The 17,061-nt window shown below is 37.0% G+C and overlaps 1 protein-coding gene across 1 annotated transcript; it reads right to left on the bottom strand.

Moving 5' to 3' along the window:
• Window positions 1-11,695: 11,695 nt before the first annotated feature.
• LOC103713530 (transcription factor MYB26-like) lies at window positions 11,696-13,402 on the bottom strand. Its single transcript, XM_008800491.4, has 3 exons — window positions 13,014-13,402; window positions 12,797-12,926; window positions 11,696-12,634 (listed from the first exon to the last, which is right to left on the bottom strand). Exons 1-3 carry the CDS (start codon window positions 13,141-13,143, stop codon window positions 11,905-11,907), a joined length of 990 nt encoding a protein of 329 aa, XP_008798713.1. The 5' UTR covers window positions 13,144-13,402; the 3' UTR covers window positions 11,696-11,904.
• Between the last annotated feature and the right edge of the window lie 3,659 nt (window positions 13,403-17,061).

Here is a 17,061-nt window from a genome sequence, read left to right as displayed (position 1 = left end):
AACCGGGATAGCTCCATTCCATAGGATTGAAAATCTTGCTCGTAAGTATAATGAGTTAATTGAAAGGAACCCTTGCGGGCTGGGCTGCATGCATGATTTTAAAAAATTCCTAAAAATCAGTGGAAGCAATTAAAAATTAAACTCTTTAATTTTCATGCATGCTTGAGATCTAATCTCTACCATAAATTTAAATACCAAGATTTAAATGTTTATGTAAAGCATGAAACTATGATTGTATGTCCAACATACAATTCTGAAATTTCAGCAAAAATGTTTAAGATCTAATCTTAATTTTTAAGATCAAATCTCATATCTAATTCACTGGAGGTCTTTGATGACTCCTTGAACACGCTTTATTGCCGTACACGCGTCCGGCCTCTATGAATCATCCATGCAAAGTTCTCGGAAGATCGTCGTCTGTGGGAGTGCTAGTTTGCGCAGAGGTGCTGCAATGGTTGAACATTTTCTTTCGAAGCACTCAACCTTTAATTTTTCTTCGAGAAGATGAAGGATGGAGAGGATGGAGACGAAGGAGAGGAAGGAGAAGAGGAGGACGACCCAATCTTAAAATTTTCAGAACCCTTTTGAAAACCCAATAAGCATATCATGAACCCTAGGCGTGGAGGTCCTTTTATAGTCTTGGACCCACCCACGCCACACCTCTATTTTTGCGAACTTATTTGGTTGATAAAATCCAAATTCTGAGAAATACGGCAACTAAGAGGAGAATAATCACTTTTAATTTCGTGGAACACTCCTTCTCTAAGAAGGATTACCAAGGGGATAAGGATGAGGTGTCAATTTCCTTCTCCAAGAAGGAAAGCTAGGTTCCTAAATTTTAGAGATTGATCTTTAATTCAAATTTTGAATATTTGAACTTAGAATCCTTATCAGATAAGGACCTTGGATCAAGCCCAATCTAATTGGGTCAAGTCCCATTAATTAGGTCAAGCCCAATCCACTTGGGTCGTACCTAATCCAATTAGGTCAAACCCTAATGTAGCCCAAATTGAATCTAATTCAACTTGGCTCAACCTAAGCCCAATTACCCAATCAAATTGAGTTCATTAGCAATCTAATTGCTAATTAATCCTCTAATAATTCAATAATTATTTTACTGCAACTTTTGCTTAGGATAATTTGTCAATCAAATTGATCAAATTACCCCTGAATGATTCTTAATCATCAATCAATCAATTGATCAACCTAGAAACTTCTATGCGTGTGACCCTATAGGTTCGAACCTAAGCCGGTAGCATAAGAATGATTTTCTGTACTAATCGAAGTAACCATCTAGCAATGGTACCCGACGTCCGGATTGGCTGAATGATTGTAAAGCAATATTCTGGAACCCTTGGATTATGGTTACCGTATAATTCATCCCTATGACTCCAAATGCCTAGGATGACTTCAGAGTTCACTGTCAACTCTTTAATCAGTTCTTCCAATATGTGTTTCAACTTTACAAATCCTGTGACTCCTCACAAAAATTACTCTGGCCAAGGTTTTACTAAATTGAACACAATGTCATTTTCTTCTGTCACCAAGAGGGGTCAATTCTGTTTGTTATAGCCGAGTCATCCGGAGGGTGGGGAATTAATTTCCCGTATATTAATTATATCGGACATATACAAGGGAAGAAGCATACAAAACCAAAGATAACAAGATGTATCTAGCATGACATTCTAGGCCAACTTAAAATTAGATAATAAGCGAACAGTCAATATAATAAACAAATTTTCTTAATAAACTATTCCATTGAGTGCCAGCCAGAGACGACATAGGATCAGGGGCATGCCAGGAAAACGTAATCCTTACTTCTGCAGAGTGTCGTCTAAAGATTTCAGAAATCACATGAACCTTAATTACTCTGTAGCACTAAAGAATACTAGATGATGATGCTCAACTGCAAAGCAAGATTTATAGAAATATATGAAATGATACTAACTGTTGAAAGTTCCCTTGCATGAATTGGCTGGCAAGAACGTGCAGTCACAGGTTCCTGATATTCACTGAATGTAAACCAGTTGTTAGACTGCAAAGACAAAAAGGAAAAGAACATGTATAATGTTAGTATTGAATCATATAGCTAATTTTGCAACTAGAATGGGTTCATAAATAGCATATCAGATTTAATTGGAGGCAACTATGATCATACTAGATCAATTGCAAACAGCACAGGTATATTTTTCACCAGTGATAATTCTTTCCTCAAACGAACTACAACCCCAACTGCAGCATGCGTGTAAGTAATTCCAGTTTGAATTAGATCATATAATGTAGAACCTTCAAGCGTTGCCATGGAATCAACCCCTTTCATCATTCCAACACCAGCACCTTCTCCCAAGGGAATGGGATCAAAAATTTGGCAAGATAATTTTTGTAAGAAAGACTCATTGAATTTCAGAAAATCCTGGAATTAAAGGGACCCTTAAATTTTGAAGACTCTATATAGTAAGAAAGTTTTGAGGATGATTTTTTTTTAAGAGGAGAGAATGCAATACCTAGCTCAGCTAATAAGGAACTGAGCCTAGTTCACTTGACTGACCCAAATATAAGAGTTGGAGTAGGAGACAGGCAAAAAAACAGATAGAGCCCTATTCAACTTGAAGTAGGAGACGAAAAAATGTTTAGGACCCTATTCGACTTGGAATAGGAAACAAACTTTTTTCTCTATCATGATTTTCTACAAGAGCTAGAAAATCTAGCCTCTAATGACTATTTAAAGAACCTCACACCCCCTTTCGCCTCACTACCGACAAGTTTTACCGATCGCCACTGCTAAACCACTGCCAATTTCTTTCTCCTTCTCCACTGGGCGTCCCATGGCCTTGAATCCAATGACTGGAGTCTTAGGTTCTGAGAGGATCGTCAAAATTAATTAGATATGTAGTTTGGTTTCGCTCTTAAATTAAGTATATCTCTTTTTCTAGATTTATCAACAAATTATATAATATTTATGTTACTGAGTTTTGAGTCGTATTATTTGTGATTTATGAACTTAAAGCATCGTATTTATTTGTTGAATATATCTTATTATGGAATATTAATTGATGCATATTGAAGGTATTTTTATTATGAATTATGTTTAATTAAATTCGATATTGAATGGTTTTGCATATTTTTGATTTGGAACATGAAAATGATTTATGGAAAGATTATTTGATTCAAGATGGTTTCGCAACTTGACTATGTATCGATACCTCGCCAATGGAGTTTATGCACTAGTACGTCGATTCCCTACTAATAGAGGTTATGCATTGGTACGTCGATACCAGGCTAGTGGGAGTCATGTGCTAGTATGTCGATATCCCATCAGTAGGGATTATGCGCTGGTATATTGATACCTCACTAGTGAAGGTTATGCGCTGGTACATCGATACCCTGCCCGTAGAGGTTACGCGCTGATACATCGATACCCTTCCAGTAGAGGTTATACACTGATACATCGATACCTCGCTAGTAGGGGTTATGCGTCGGTATATTGATACCCTGCCAATAGGGGTTATGTGCTGGTACATCGATACTCTGCCAGTAGGGGTTACATGTTAGCATATCGATATCCTACTAGTGGGGGTTATATGTTGGCAATTTGATTAATATTGATCTCATATTCTGACCCAGCCATAGGGTATACATGTGGTCATAGTTTATGACTGTCGAGATGAAGTTGATGATCTCGAAGAATTTAGACTTATGAACAAAATTTAATTTTGAGAAAGATTGAATTTGGCATGCATAATATTTTGATAGTGTTGCATACTGAAATTTGGTTTTGAATCAATAAATTTTAAATAATTATTTTATGTAAATAATTATTTAAATTATTGTTTGATTAATCTGGTTAAAGTGTTTATTACTTACTGGGATGTCTAGCTCATTACTCCACATCTTATTATTTTTACAGATTATAAGAACTAAGCTAATATGGAGTTATGATCCGGAGAGAGACTAGAAACCAAATTTGATATCTTTAATTTAGATCAGAATTTGACTAGAGTTCGATGCAAGTCTTTTAAATATTGATTGGTTGTATGAGATATTAAAATTTGATTTTAGTTATTTAAATTAAAATTTAAATATTAATTATTTAAATTTATTCTGCTGCTTGCTTTATGATATCGTGTTGAGATATCTTGCATGCTTGTATGAAGAGTTTTCAATAAGTATGAGGTGGTTGTCGACTCATGATCTCGGTTCGGAGGTTGACAATATTATTCCTTAATACTAAAAATTAAAAATAAAAAACTCCATTAAGTATTTACTTCTAATAAGAAGTGTATTATCTGAAATTTTAAAAGTTTTTAAACTCTTAAGTAGTTTTTTGGGAAACTTCTAGAACGTTAAATAAGAATACGTAGAGTTGCATTGTTTCTGAAAAGATACATGCGTAATATTTGGACTCCAGAAAGTTGCACCGCTCCAAACATATGCAGTGTTTGGACTCTTATAAATCTATCAAAACACGAGAAACCGAGATATAACTTGCTTCCTTCTTCCGACTTTCTATTTTACTGCTTTCCTTTTCTCAAACTTTCCTTCTGCACTTCATCTTTTTGGGCATAGGTTCTTGATCCAAGGTGATTAAGAAATGTAATCTTATATCACCTTTGTGTTGGGTATTGTATCCTGGGGACAGGATTTTCAAGAATCCTTTTGCACCTATAAAGGAAGAAATCAATATCTTTTAAGAAAGCTTTCTGAAGTGCCTTACCCAGCTAATTTTTTTTTTCTCCATTACACTCCTTTCTTTTTCTTTGAACCAGCACTACAGCTTGTCATCCTGGCATTCCTTTCTCTAAATTCTAATTACAAGAGCTACCTTTTGGTTTCTTCTCCTCATGCTGGTGGACAGTATTGTCCACAGCCCAGAGTAGATGTCAGCATTATCTTCACCTAAGATCTTTCACTCAACGCTCTGGGGGAGCTTGGAATCTTGGATGAACACTGTAGTATTCCTTTCTTAGATTTTCAGCATCGACAAAGTCCTCTGCATAGAATTTGTTTGTAACTAAAGTTTTATGCGTGATGTCTACAACTGTACTACATTTAGATGAGCTTTGTCGTGAGCATGAAATACCTGACGCTAGCTAGTGTTTTTTAGAAGAAACTGGTTTGGTAGGTCGTCTAGTTCTTGTTGTCACATCCAGCCCTCGGAAAACTTCTCTCACTCAATATTTCACAGTCCACCAGCACGTCCGATAGCATGTTGGAAACACACATCTAGACTGGTGGCATGCTAATCTCTATCTTAAAGGGGTAGGTAAATCGAATTTCCACTTTTTGAAGGCTAAAAAGATGGTCTAGAATATTGTTGCTCAGTCGGGGTTTAGAGGATCAAAACCGTGTAAACATGCATTGATAATTATTTTCTTGAATCCTACGGAATCATGGTGATGAAAAGTTTACACACAGAGCCTGTCGCATGTGAACATGTTTGGGTTCCAGATTGGGTTCCATGGACTGAGTTTTTCCAGTCCAAACATGAAATTAAATGATGCTCATGTTTATCATTTTATATACGTATTTTATTAAGATATTTTCCTGTAAGGTTTATAAAGCTTTTAAAATAGGTGTTGTCCCACTAATACTCTTTCTTGCATCTTTCAAATTTCTTCCTCCATTTAGATTACCATCCATTGCACTTTTAACTTGTTTAGATACTCAGCGCGTAGAGGATACTATACGTTAAAGTTTTCTTGACAGAATCTCCAGAACAGGACATCAAGCTATCCAAATAGTTTTTCTTTTCTTTTCTTTTAGAGACAATTTTCCCCTTGCATCTGGATTTGAACTTTTCTGTACATCTCTCCTCTCTAAGAGCTAACAGTTTTCCAATCTACAGGATTTTTTTGTTTTTGTTTTTTGTTAGCTACAGGTTTATGGTATTAGAGAGCACTTGTCTGCAAAGGCTGTAATTGTTGCATATAATTTTATTCTCCATTTATTTTCTTTGAAAATGGTTCCCAACAATATAAATACAGCTCTACACCATAATAATAACAGAACAATAAATAGAATTCCAGAATTCAATAATCACGAACAGAAATGCTTGGGCTCTATCATGCCTTCTTTTACAGGTGGGCGGCTTCACTCTTCAGCAATATTTGCTTAGCGTCGCAATTCTCTAATCATCTCAATCCATGCAATGGCTTCTCCTCAGTCAGCTATATCTCCGGCTTTCCAAATCTAAATCCATCAACCAGCAGAACCATCATAAACTTTCCCAACAATCTCAATAGAACCATACAGTTTGGTTCCTCTCGCAACATTTGCACCGACCAGGCTTAAGCCTCCTCGTATTAGTTCCAACTCATCCTGTCTTTTCTCCCACCTCAATCCATGCAACGCCTTCTCCTCGTATTAGCTGCCGATCATGGCCTCTAGAGTGAAGACGGAGGCGTGGGTCCCGAAGGGGTCCAGGCCGGGGTGGCGGTGCTGGTGCCTAGGAGGAGTGGGCGGGCGTGGCCTAAACGGGGGAGGAGCTCCTGGGTTTGGAGCCCTGCCATTTGATAACATTAACGTGGCCTGACTACATACACCCTTGCTATGAATTTGGGTCTGGGGTCCAACAAAACCTACTTGCAGGCTTACTAGTCCTGGTCAAGTGGCCACAATATATCAGTCTATTTGTTGGTTGGAACTTTGGAATATTGAACATTGGTGGTACCACATTCAACTTGGAGTGGTCTAGCCACATCTTTGGAAATTTCTTTTGCAGCCTCTTCTAATTGAGGCCAAAAATATGGAGATTATGCTAGTTTGACTTGCTTCTCGGGTTTGTTCCAGGTTAGGCTGGAAAATTAGGGTTGGATTGAGCTACCTAATGAGATAGATTGCGCTCATTTTGGAGACAAGTTATACATTCTAATGCTTGAGAAGCCTTCCTTGTTCTGAGGATGCCCAAGAGTGTATTCTTTCCAAGTGCAGAGAATAGTGGAAACAATATTCTTTTGCTTATTGGATTTTTCTTTTGCGTGTGAGAAAGGCCAAAAAGAAAAAAAAGGAGGTAGCATGGTGGAATTCAACTTTTGTCTATGATATCCTAAATGAGGGCTTTAAAAAGTTTTCTTGAGTTTTCTTTGGAAGGTTTGCTATGACTAATGTTGAAAGTTAAAGGTATGATCCAAGTTTTCCAAAAGCAATAAGAAATTGGAATACCTTTTCTTCCCTATATTTTAATAGGTTGCCTTGTTATTACATATCAGTAGGTTCATTGTTGCTAAACATAATAGGCCAACTAAAACTCCTAGCGGTTAATAACCTCTAACCTACAATTTCTATATGATACTCATACAATTCATATATATGTGGCTCTAATCTTATACTCTTTTGTGTAAAAGAACATTTTCTTGTTAACTTTGATGGATTATTTAATCTTTTCAAATAAGCTCTAATATTGCTTTGATGTGTAACTTGTAAACTTTATAATTTCCTTGCAAATAAATGAAAACCTCTAGAACAAATTGAGACTTATGCTTGGAAGAAATAAATTACGGTTGCTATAGTTTGTCGTACTCACCTCTCTCATGCTTGTCACCATGTTAGTAACTAGTTAAATATTTCAATACTTGACTTCTTTATTTCTATTCTTCTAATTCTTAGTTATCTGAGTTCTTTCATAACTTTTGTCGAATTTTCAATATGCATTTTCTCAAAGTTCTGAATCATTATCTCTAGCTGAATCATTCTTGAATTCTGACAGTGAAAGAAATATTATTTGATAAAATGGACATAGAATAAGGAAGATTGCAACTTTATGTAGTTGGGAAGAATAAATAAGAACACAGCGCAAGGAAGGCTACTTGTGCTAGTCAAATATTTGTTAACATGAATCATTTGAGTAAATTATACTAAATACTTTAAACGAATAAAGAGATCTGCTGAGAAACCTAAATGAGGAGTAGTAATTTGAAAGAATAGGTAATAAGTACTTATACATGAAATTATATGATTATCTCAAATTTTTTGGTCAACAATAAATGATTGTTAGAAGGAGATTTCCTATCTAGATATTTATTGGTCTAGGAAGCCTTCTTACTTATAAACTCCAAATTCATAAAAATATGCACATAATTATAAGATAAAAGTATATCATAATGAATGCTGATTTAGTTTTTCCAAGAGTGAAAAGGGTCATAGATGACTCTCAAATTAAGGAAATCATATTACCTAGAAGACAAAAATATATAACAAGGTGATAAAGCTTTAACACAATATAATAATTAATGCCTTTTTGTCTACCATGATATATCATTTCATTAGCATGAATTTGTGAACAAGAAGAGGAAAAAATACTAGAAGGAATTATGTAGTAAGAAAAAAGGCTTATTCAAAATCTTTAGACCGACCGGCCTTCTTTCATCATTCCATTCATTCATCTGCCCTCTTCATAATAAAGCTTTGACTTACTTTGCTTGTTGGCTTTTAACCCACAAGCTAACTTTCATAAGCCAATGTGTGAAGATTAATCTGTACAAAATATCACATGTAGTGGCACTCCTTCATTGGTCTTGTTCCTTCACCAGGAGCCCTTAAAACTCTCTTCGACAAAAGAACCCTAGAGGGGTCTTCCTTCAAGGTTGGTGTCCGATATTCAAATTAATAGCTATATGCCCTTAACACACATGCTTTCAATTTGCTTATTTGAGAGATCGTGTTCCACACCTAGCATAGCCGGTTCCTCCACCACCGTGAACTCCAGTTAGATTTAGGCATGCATGATACACTTTTTATTTATTGAGAGAACCCAAATATCTCTTGTGGATCTATGAAACAACTCTTAGTAATCTTTTTTCCTTTTGGGAGATATAGGAGCGAAACAATCAACCAATTAATATTGGAAGATAAGGGTTGAGATAAGCCACAGATTGAAACCCTTCTTTCCAAAGGAGTCACCATGCAGATGCAATTGTCTTTCAGATTGGTTAGGTTCGAAGGGCTTCCCACTAGGAGGCCTGCTATGCCAAAAGCAATAAAAACTATATCCCTCTCTTTCCTTTTTGTTTTGTGCCCCCATGAGCCTTAATCGATACAAATTATGACCCAGATCTCGCAGATATTTCGATTCCAGTGCCCTTGGGGTTTCCGTTCCCACTAAGCATACATAGGACTTTTTAAGACCTTCCTCTGCATTCAACGAGACAATTATGAAATTAATAAAGTTTGGCATTGAAAAAAAAAGTGCAAGATGCCCTTTTTTAATAAATGGTTCAAATCATTTTATAGATATGGGTGTTGTAAATCAGATAAATTACCAATTATTCATTTTTAAACCATCTTGTTAGCACTGATAGAAAGAGTGCCATGTTTAGACAAGTTAAAGAGCTAACAATAAAAGAAAGAAGCAAAGACTTGTTCATATCCCTATGCTTCTATAGTGGTTTTAGCTTCCTAGTTGAGAGGGAGGTGACGAGTGCAGGTTCTATTTAGGAGAGTTTTGAAAGGGCGAAAGAGAAAGATAGAGGGAAAGAGATGAAGGGAAGGGCAGCTTACAATATTGATAGGGCAAGGGTTTCCAATTCCGATTTAAAATACGAGGCTATGGATATAGTGACATCTAGAAGCAAGAAAAGACAAGCTAATCGTTCAATCAATACAGACTCGATACTGGTAACTGGTTAGTTCATAGTTGGAAGTTGCAATTTGCTGACCACTACAGTTTCCACTCCTGCAAATAGTTTAGCATATTTCTTGTTGCTACTATGGGGCTCAAATAATTTTGTCTTCTCCATGTTACTATATCCCTATAGTGAATAATTTTCTAATGAGGAGCTACTGAACTCAATCATTTGTTGCTACTCAGTAGTTTTCTGATGAATCTATGCTATAAAGGTACTCAAATTGGATTAGGATTTTGAAAATGATCAAAGCTATTTGGGGTGTATTGACCAGTTGAGTGGAGCACGAGCATTCCATGATGGTTAGTCAAATTTGGTATTGTAATGTATTGTGCTATTCAACTTTACCAATCTTATTTTGTATAGAAATGAAGGATTTCTTGCTTGCTCTGTTTTTTGATAATTTTGAAATATTTTCTACTCGGTAATTTATTATCCTTATGCATGGTCAGTTCCTAGTTGAAAGGTTGCAATTTTTTGACCACTGCATTTTCCACTCCTGCAAATAGTTTAGCATATTTCTTGTTCCTACTATGGGGCTCAAATAATTTTGTTTTCTCCATATTACCATATCCCCACAGTGAATAATTTTCTAACGAGGAGCAACTGAACTCAATCATTTGTTGCTGCTCAATAGTTTTCTGGTGAATCTATTTTATAAAGGTACTCAAATTGGATCAAGATCTTGAAAGTGACCAAAGCTATTTAGGGTGTGTTGACCAGTTGAGTGGAGCACATGAGCGTCCCGTGATGTTTAATCAAATTTGGTACTGTAACATATTGTGCTATTTAGCTTTACCAATCTTATTTTGTGTAGAAATGAAGAATTTCTTGCTTGCTCTGTTTGTGATAATTTTGAAATATTTTCTACTATGTAATTTATTATCCTTATGCATCGTCAGCTCCTAGTTGGAAGGTAGCAATTTTCTGACCCCTACAGTTTCCACTCCTGCAAATAGTTTAGCATATTTCTTGTTGCTACTATGGGGCTCAAATAATTTTGTCTTCTCCATATTACCATATCCCCACAGCGAATAATTTTCGAATGAGGAGGAACTGAACTCAATCATTTGTTTCTACTCAATAGTTTTCTGGTGAATCTATTCTATAGAGGTACTCAAATTGGATCATGATCTTGAAAGTGACAAAAGCTATTTGGGGTATGTTGACCAGTTGAGTGGAGCACATAAGCATTCCGTGAAGTTTAGTCAAATTTGGTACTGTAACGTATTGTGCTATTCAGCTTTGCCAATCTTATTTTATATAGAAATGAAGGATTTCTTGCTTGCTCTGTTTGTAATAATTTTGAAATATTTTCTACTAGGTAATTTATTATCCTCATGCATGAAGATAATAAGTTCGGTCTTTGTGATCGGATTTTATTACAGATTTCTTACCATATTCTCCATAGGGCCCTCTTCTCTCTTCCTTCTCCAAGTGACAGTCTGAGGGAAAACACCTACACGTATTGGTAATAGGGAGAGTCAAAACCGTTCAGCTGTTTCATTCTGTTGCCAAATACCCACAACTTAAACCCAGCTATCAAGAATGCACTTCCTTGAAGTCATTTCAAAAACTTTCAAACTTTTATTCAACCAAACAAGCCTAGAACTAGAAAATGCCTATGTCAAGTTATACTGTAAAAAAGAATGGCATGCACGTCTGCTTCTAACATTAATTTACTTTTTCAAAATTTCCACTTTCTCCCCATAGTCATATTGTCCATGTTAATAGACTAGTCAGAGTTATGACGCATTAATGAGAGTAATGCTTCTATTAGTTTCTAAAATATTCTGAACAATTGGTTGCAAATTTGTTATTATTATCATTGAGAAAAAACTCCAAACCAAGAATTTATTCTTCCGCCGTAAAAGATAAGACACAACATACCTTGGGAAAGTGGAAAAAGAATACTATTTGCAATTCGACTTTGATGCCATGGATGTTCTGCGCCCGTGCAAAATGTGTTGTTTAGTTGAAGAAATTTGGAACGACATGCATGCAGAGACAAGCGGATAACACGAACAAGAAAAAAAAGTAACTAGCTGAACTTTCATCAATAACAATGCATGGAATGAAAGAAAATGTGAGAACTTGGAATTGATCAAGTCCATGAAAAGTACTAATGAACATTTAGAGTCGACATCAGGCAACCTCAAAAAATGTTTTGCAATGGAATGAACTTCCTGATCATCTCTCCAATTGTTATTTCTGGTTCAAACTGCCTCATTCTACCTGTCTTGCAACTAAAATTAAAAAAAGAGAAAGTAGGAGAGAACGAGAGCTAGCAATCCCACTGCAGTTGCTCAATTGAGCTCCCACCGCAAAAGACTCCAGAAGGCATTAATGCAGATTCCATGAGCTCGATATCGAAGGTTGAACTGTTGTAGGAGCTCTCCATCTCTAGCCTCTTCTCCTCATTGGGCCCATCGAAGCCCATCTTGCATGCTAATGCTTGCGCTTGGCCTTGCCCTTGTTGGAATTCTACCTCATTTTGCCTTGGGGCTTCCAGTGGCTCAACAGTACTAGCCCACATGCAATCATCCATAAATCCAGGCTGATGGAATGAAGAGGAGGACATGTTTGGCTGGTCTAAAGAAGAAGAACCATGGGTAAAGTCGATTGAAGTGTGCGAATTTTGATCTTTGTAGCTCATCAAGACGTTGGCATCTTGGTATTGGAAGGTGGAGATAGGTATTGTCTCATGCAAGGGAAGAGTAGGTGGGGGAGGTAATGTGACCAAAGAAGTGTTCATGTCCATTGGGGTGCTCTGAGTTGTCTCAAAGCTCTTGATGGGGGAACTAATGGTGAATGGTGTGGTTGATGACTGGGGGTGGTGGAACTGAGAGATATTGGCTGAATTGATGCTATTATTAGGGCGAGCAGCAGGGATTAGGTTGTGGGTCTTGGGATCCAATCCTTGGGCAATCAGTTTCTTCTTTATGCATGAATTCCAAAAGTTCTTCACCTCATTGTCTGTCCTCCCTGGAAGATGCTTTGCTATCTGAGCCCACCTGAATAGATCAAGGCACACAAAGTACTCATGAAGAGAGTATATATACATGCAATTTGAAATGAGTTTTGGAAAGAAAAGAAAATAGAATTAAAACAAGTCCATGGTGTTTGGCTATTAACATTCATGCAGGTTCTTCTGTCAGATTAGGGTTTTGTTGGACCTGTTGCCTAGGATCCTGTGCACATCTATGATGACCCTTTCTTCCTGTGCTGAGAAGGACCCCCTCTTGAGGTCAGGTCTCAGGTAGTTGATCCACCTCAGCCTGCAGCTCTTTCCACACCTCTGCAGGCCTGAAATCCCAAACCAAAGAGACTGAGAGAGAGGGAGAGGGAGAGATCGAGAGATCGAGAGAGAGAGAGAGAGAGAGCGAGAGGGACCTGCTTGTTTTGGGACAGAGCTCCAGCAGCCATGGCCATGGGTAGTGATGTATTTGCTGAGCTTCTCATCTTCCTCAGGAGACCACAGGCCTCTCTTGACCTTCTGCTTGCTGCAGCAGTGGTGACCCATTGCCAGGACCCGAACTGCCCCTCTTTTGGCAATCCTACACAAAATATAGATCTAGCTCCCACACCGAGTATGCGGACAAAGGGCACCATGCATGGACGGTCATAGGCATGTTATATATGATGGTTAGAAGGGCATGGACCACGTCCATGAGAAAACAAGGAAGAAACTTGGGAAATAGCTTGGTTTGTACTCATGGAGGACTCGGCCCTCATGAACACTCACTTGTGTTGCATCCAGGGCCTTTCCTTTGCCATTATCTGAGACTTGGTTGCCTAAATTTCTTATTCAACACATCCTATTATAATAATATAAGTCCAAAGAAAAGGAAGAGAGATCCTTGAGGAAGCAGCATTCTTGAAACATAAGAAGGGAAATTAATACGAATCTTGTGTTGGAATCGATCGCTGTCGGTGTGGGTTGATGAGCGAGCAGTTGTGTCGGTGGAAGACTGTATCTACGATCTGGTCGGCTCGATCATGCTAGTAGTAGCTTTATATGATCAAGTATGGTTGGTATAAATCTATTGTTAATAACCAATTGAGAAGTGATTTTGCTTACTTGAAGTCATCTTAATGAGTGCAAGCATATGCATGAGCACCCAATGCAGACTCAAATTCAACAGACTTCTAGTATCCTTATTTAAAGTTACACCAACTCCAGTTAGCCCAACAAGTACACAATGAGGAAAGCAGATTATGAGAATCGCGTAGCAAAGTATGAGAATCGCTTCAGTGGTAGCTAGGTACCAAGTTTCAAAATGTGTTTTACTCCAATAATTCTAGTTGCTGAATGATATATATCTCTATATATATATATACATCTATCTATCTATCTATATATATGTATATATATGCGCGCGCACATACATGCCTTGTATGCATACATGCATTAGTGTTCTCATTGTGGATATTTGCTTTACGATACTCAGAAAGAAAACTCAATACTTCATCAACATATGTATGAAGACCATGGGGGGTAAACATGACATTCATGCATGCATATACAACCAAAACAAACGAGAGAGAGAGAGAGAGAGAGGGAGGTATATCAAATGAGGAATGATATGAGGAGGATGTAATGATGTACCATGGAGGTAACCCCACCACATCATTTCTTGCATCCTAGTTCAGCATGCAGGCAGGGTAGCAACTCTCAATCACATACAAAATCTGGTGGTTAAGGCCCAGTGCAGTGGCTTTCTACTTGGTTTTCTCTCGCCGAGCCCACTTAACTCTCTCTCATCGTGATGGTCTTGAAAACAAATCTAATAATCTCATTCGTGATTGTCTCTCTTTCCTTCACTCCACGATTGCTTGTCCTTGTCTATTTCGTGGTGTCAACGTTGTGAGGGATGATTGGGTATTCCCCTTCTTTTACTTTTCTCCTCCGTGTCTTCTTTTGCTTTCCCTTTTTATTCCTCTCTGGCTTGTCAGAGCGGTCCAAGAAAACAAATCACGTTGAAAGGCAGCAGCCGTGGGCGTAAACATATTTCGTAATCAATAGCCTGAAGCAGGTGTAAAGCTTGTTATAAAATATTCCTTTTCGTCTTCGGTGCATACAAGTTAAGTTGGCCTCACGGGTCCCACCCGCCGGCGATAGCTTCCAAGCCTGGAGGCTTTTCTCACTTAACGCTTGTTTCTTAGCATATTTCTTCAGATCTACTTTCTGAGCAATTTTTATTGACAAACTTCTTATGTTTATTATTCGTTGAATTATACAGCTTGATATCTCGGCAGCTTCAAAAATATGATACAAAGCAGGACAAGTTGAACGGGCGCATCAAGATTAGGGATGCGAACTCAATCATGCGAAGAATGCCCTAGAATTATTATGATGAATCTGATTGCATGTGAGCTAGAATTATTTGAGAATGCACTAGAATGGATCATTAGATCCAATCCACAGCCATCGTCGCATGCGTTGCATGGCGCTTGCAAAATCCTTTCATGTACTGGTAGGCTTGAATATGAGGTGAGAGGAGGTTGTCCCAAGACCAGCCAAATACATAAATGTATCTAAGGTAAGTTAAGCTAGTGCTACGTTTAATATAGAGTTCCATAGTTGAAGAGTAGTATTAGTAAGTAGGGATCTTACTAGGCCATGAAAAATAAAATGCTGTGCTTTGATATGACTTATGCAAGTGGATAAATGTACACTAAGTTTATGTTAATACACTATTTCTGATTCTCCCTTTTGAATAGAGTTTAACCAACCTGGATACATTAAACAGAAGAATAAAACTTTGCGGTGACAAATTTTTATGGTTGACTGATTTGCTAATTAGAATGCTTCAAAATTTATATGCACTAAGGACTCGTTTGGTTCGTGAAATATTTTTTTTCTAGAAAACTGATTCCTGAAAATATGATGCCTAGAAAAATAGTTTTGGTATGTTTAATTAACGATAAGAAAATAGTATATTTTAGAGTAGCTTATATTTGGTTGAGCATCTATTTTTCTGGAAAAATTATATGACATATGTATTATATCTTTAATAAAAGAAAAGATCTTATCTATGAATTTTGCAGGCTTAAGGATAATTTTGAAAAAAAATATTCAAATTTCCAACCAATAGAAAAGTAATTTTTCATTGTCCCTCATAGTTTTTTTGTTCCATGAAACAAATCTTATTTCTCTAGGAATACTATTTTTCCATCTCCCTCCTTTAAAAACTTCCACCAAATAAAAGATCTTTCTTCGTTTTCTCCTTAACCATACTTTCCACCTTCTTTTCTTTCGAACCAAATAAGTCCTAATTGTCTTATGAGATTCCCCCTTGAAGCTATTTCTCTAGCTTTTGCATTCCAAGGTGCTTTTGAAATGTACATCACTCGAAAGAACTGAAATATTTAACTACATCTAGCGTTACTACTGAGGCCTATTTGATGACACTTTCAGATTGCCTCAGTACGCGTGGAATCTTCAATGATTCTTAATAAGTGGAATTTTCAAGGTGCCAAGGTTTCCATAACACCGACAATCCTAAATATCAGACTCATTCAAAATTTTATTTCCTCTTATAATAGAATTAGCAGGTGCTGTTCGTTCACATCAGGCCCCAACTGAATTTTTATTTGACAGTCATATAATTGCAGTCATGACTTATGAATTGATATCTGTCATTACCGCTTATAACACGAAATAATGAAGAACAAGCATCTCTATGTAATGACATCACTGTTAATAAAAAACAATCTTGTTCCTCCAGTTGGCACTAAGATTTGAATTCAGAATATTATTTTAGTCAAAAAAACAGTGAAAAATGATATGCAGTAAGTGTTATAAATATTATGTAATAGCAGTATATCAGGATAATGGTTAGACAACAACTGTTATTTTAAAAACCCTTGCGTGTGTACACTGGAGGGCACAAGAACTGCAACGACTACCATTATAACATTTTAATCGATGTTATAACTTGGAACAGTTGGCCGTCAACTGTTTTTAGGACTCGCAAGCTGAAACAAAGAAAAGGTAAACTTGATCAAGCTAAAGAAAAAACACAAAGCCATCAAGATCAAGTCATAGTGACACCATTTTGATTGACACGATCAATTAAACTTGTAGTATCAGGAATAATTTTAAAATTGAAACCAGGAGCAACATCAGAAAGCTCTGAGAGAGATACAAGGCAAGCGCAGGATTTGATAAAGCCAGTTCAATGCAGCTGCTATGTAGTGGGAAGGCCATACACTGGATCCTGACTGTCTCTTGTGATGCGAACTTGAAGACCCAAGGGATGTTCCAAATTGATCGTTGCATACCAAAACATCAAATGCCTTTATCTCTGAAAATATTACTTTTACCCTTTCTCCATCATATAGTTTATTTGACCTAATCGTAATGATCAAGCAATATACGTGATACAATTGGTAGTGAAGCAAAATAGTCATCAAATCTACAGTGTTAGGTGCCCAC

This window comes from Phoenix dactylifera, unplaced genomic scaffold, assembly GCF_009389715.1.
Source record: "Phoenix dactylifera cultivar Barhee BC4 unplaced genomic scaffold, palm_55x_up_171113_PBpolish2nd_filt_p 000089F, whole genome shotgun sequence".
NCBI lineage: Eukaryota > Viridiplantae > Streptophyta > Magnoliopsida > Arecales > Arecaceae > Phoenix > Phoenix dactylifera.
The sequence above is the reverse complement of the archived record's forward strand: the minus strand, read 5'-3'. Positions and strand labels throughout refer to the sequence as shown.

Excerpts from the sequence above, each read along its gene's own strand:
- LOC103713530 (XM_008800491.4), bottom strand. The coding sequence starts at position 13,143 with ATGGGTCACCACTGCTGCAGCAAGCAGAAGGTCAAGAGAGGCCTGTGG. Across the intron at positions 12,927-13,013 it reads CTCTGTCCCAAAACAAGCAG|GCCTGCAGAGGTGTGGAAAG; the intron begins GTCCCTCTCGCT and ends TTGGGATTTCAG. Across the intron at positions 12,635-12,796 it reads CACAGGATCCTAGGCAACAG|GTGGGCTCAGATAGCAAAGC; the intron begins GTCCAACAAAAC and ends TGATCTATTCAG.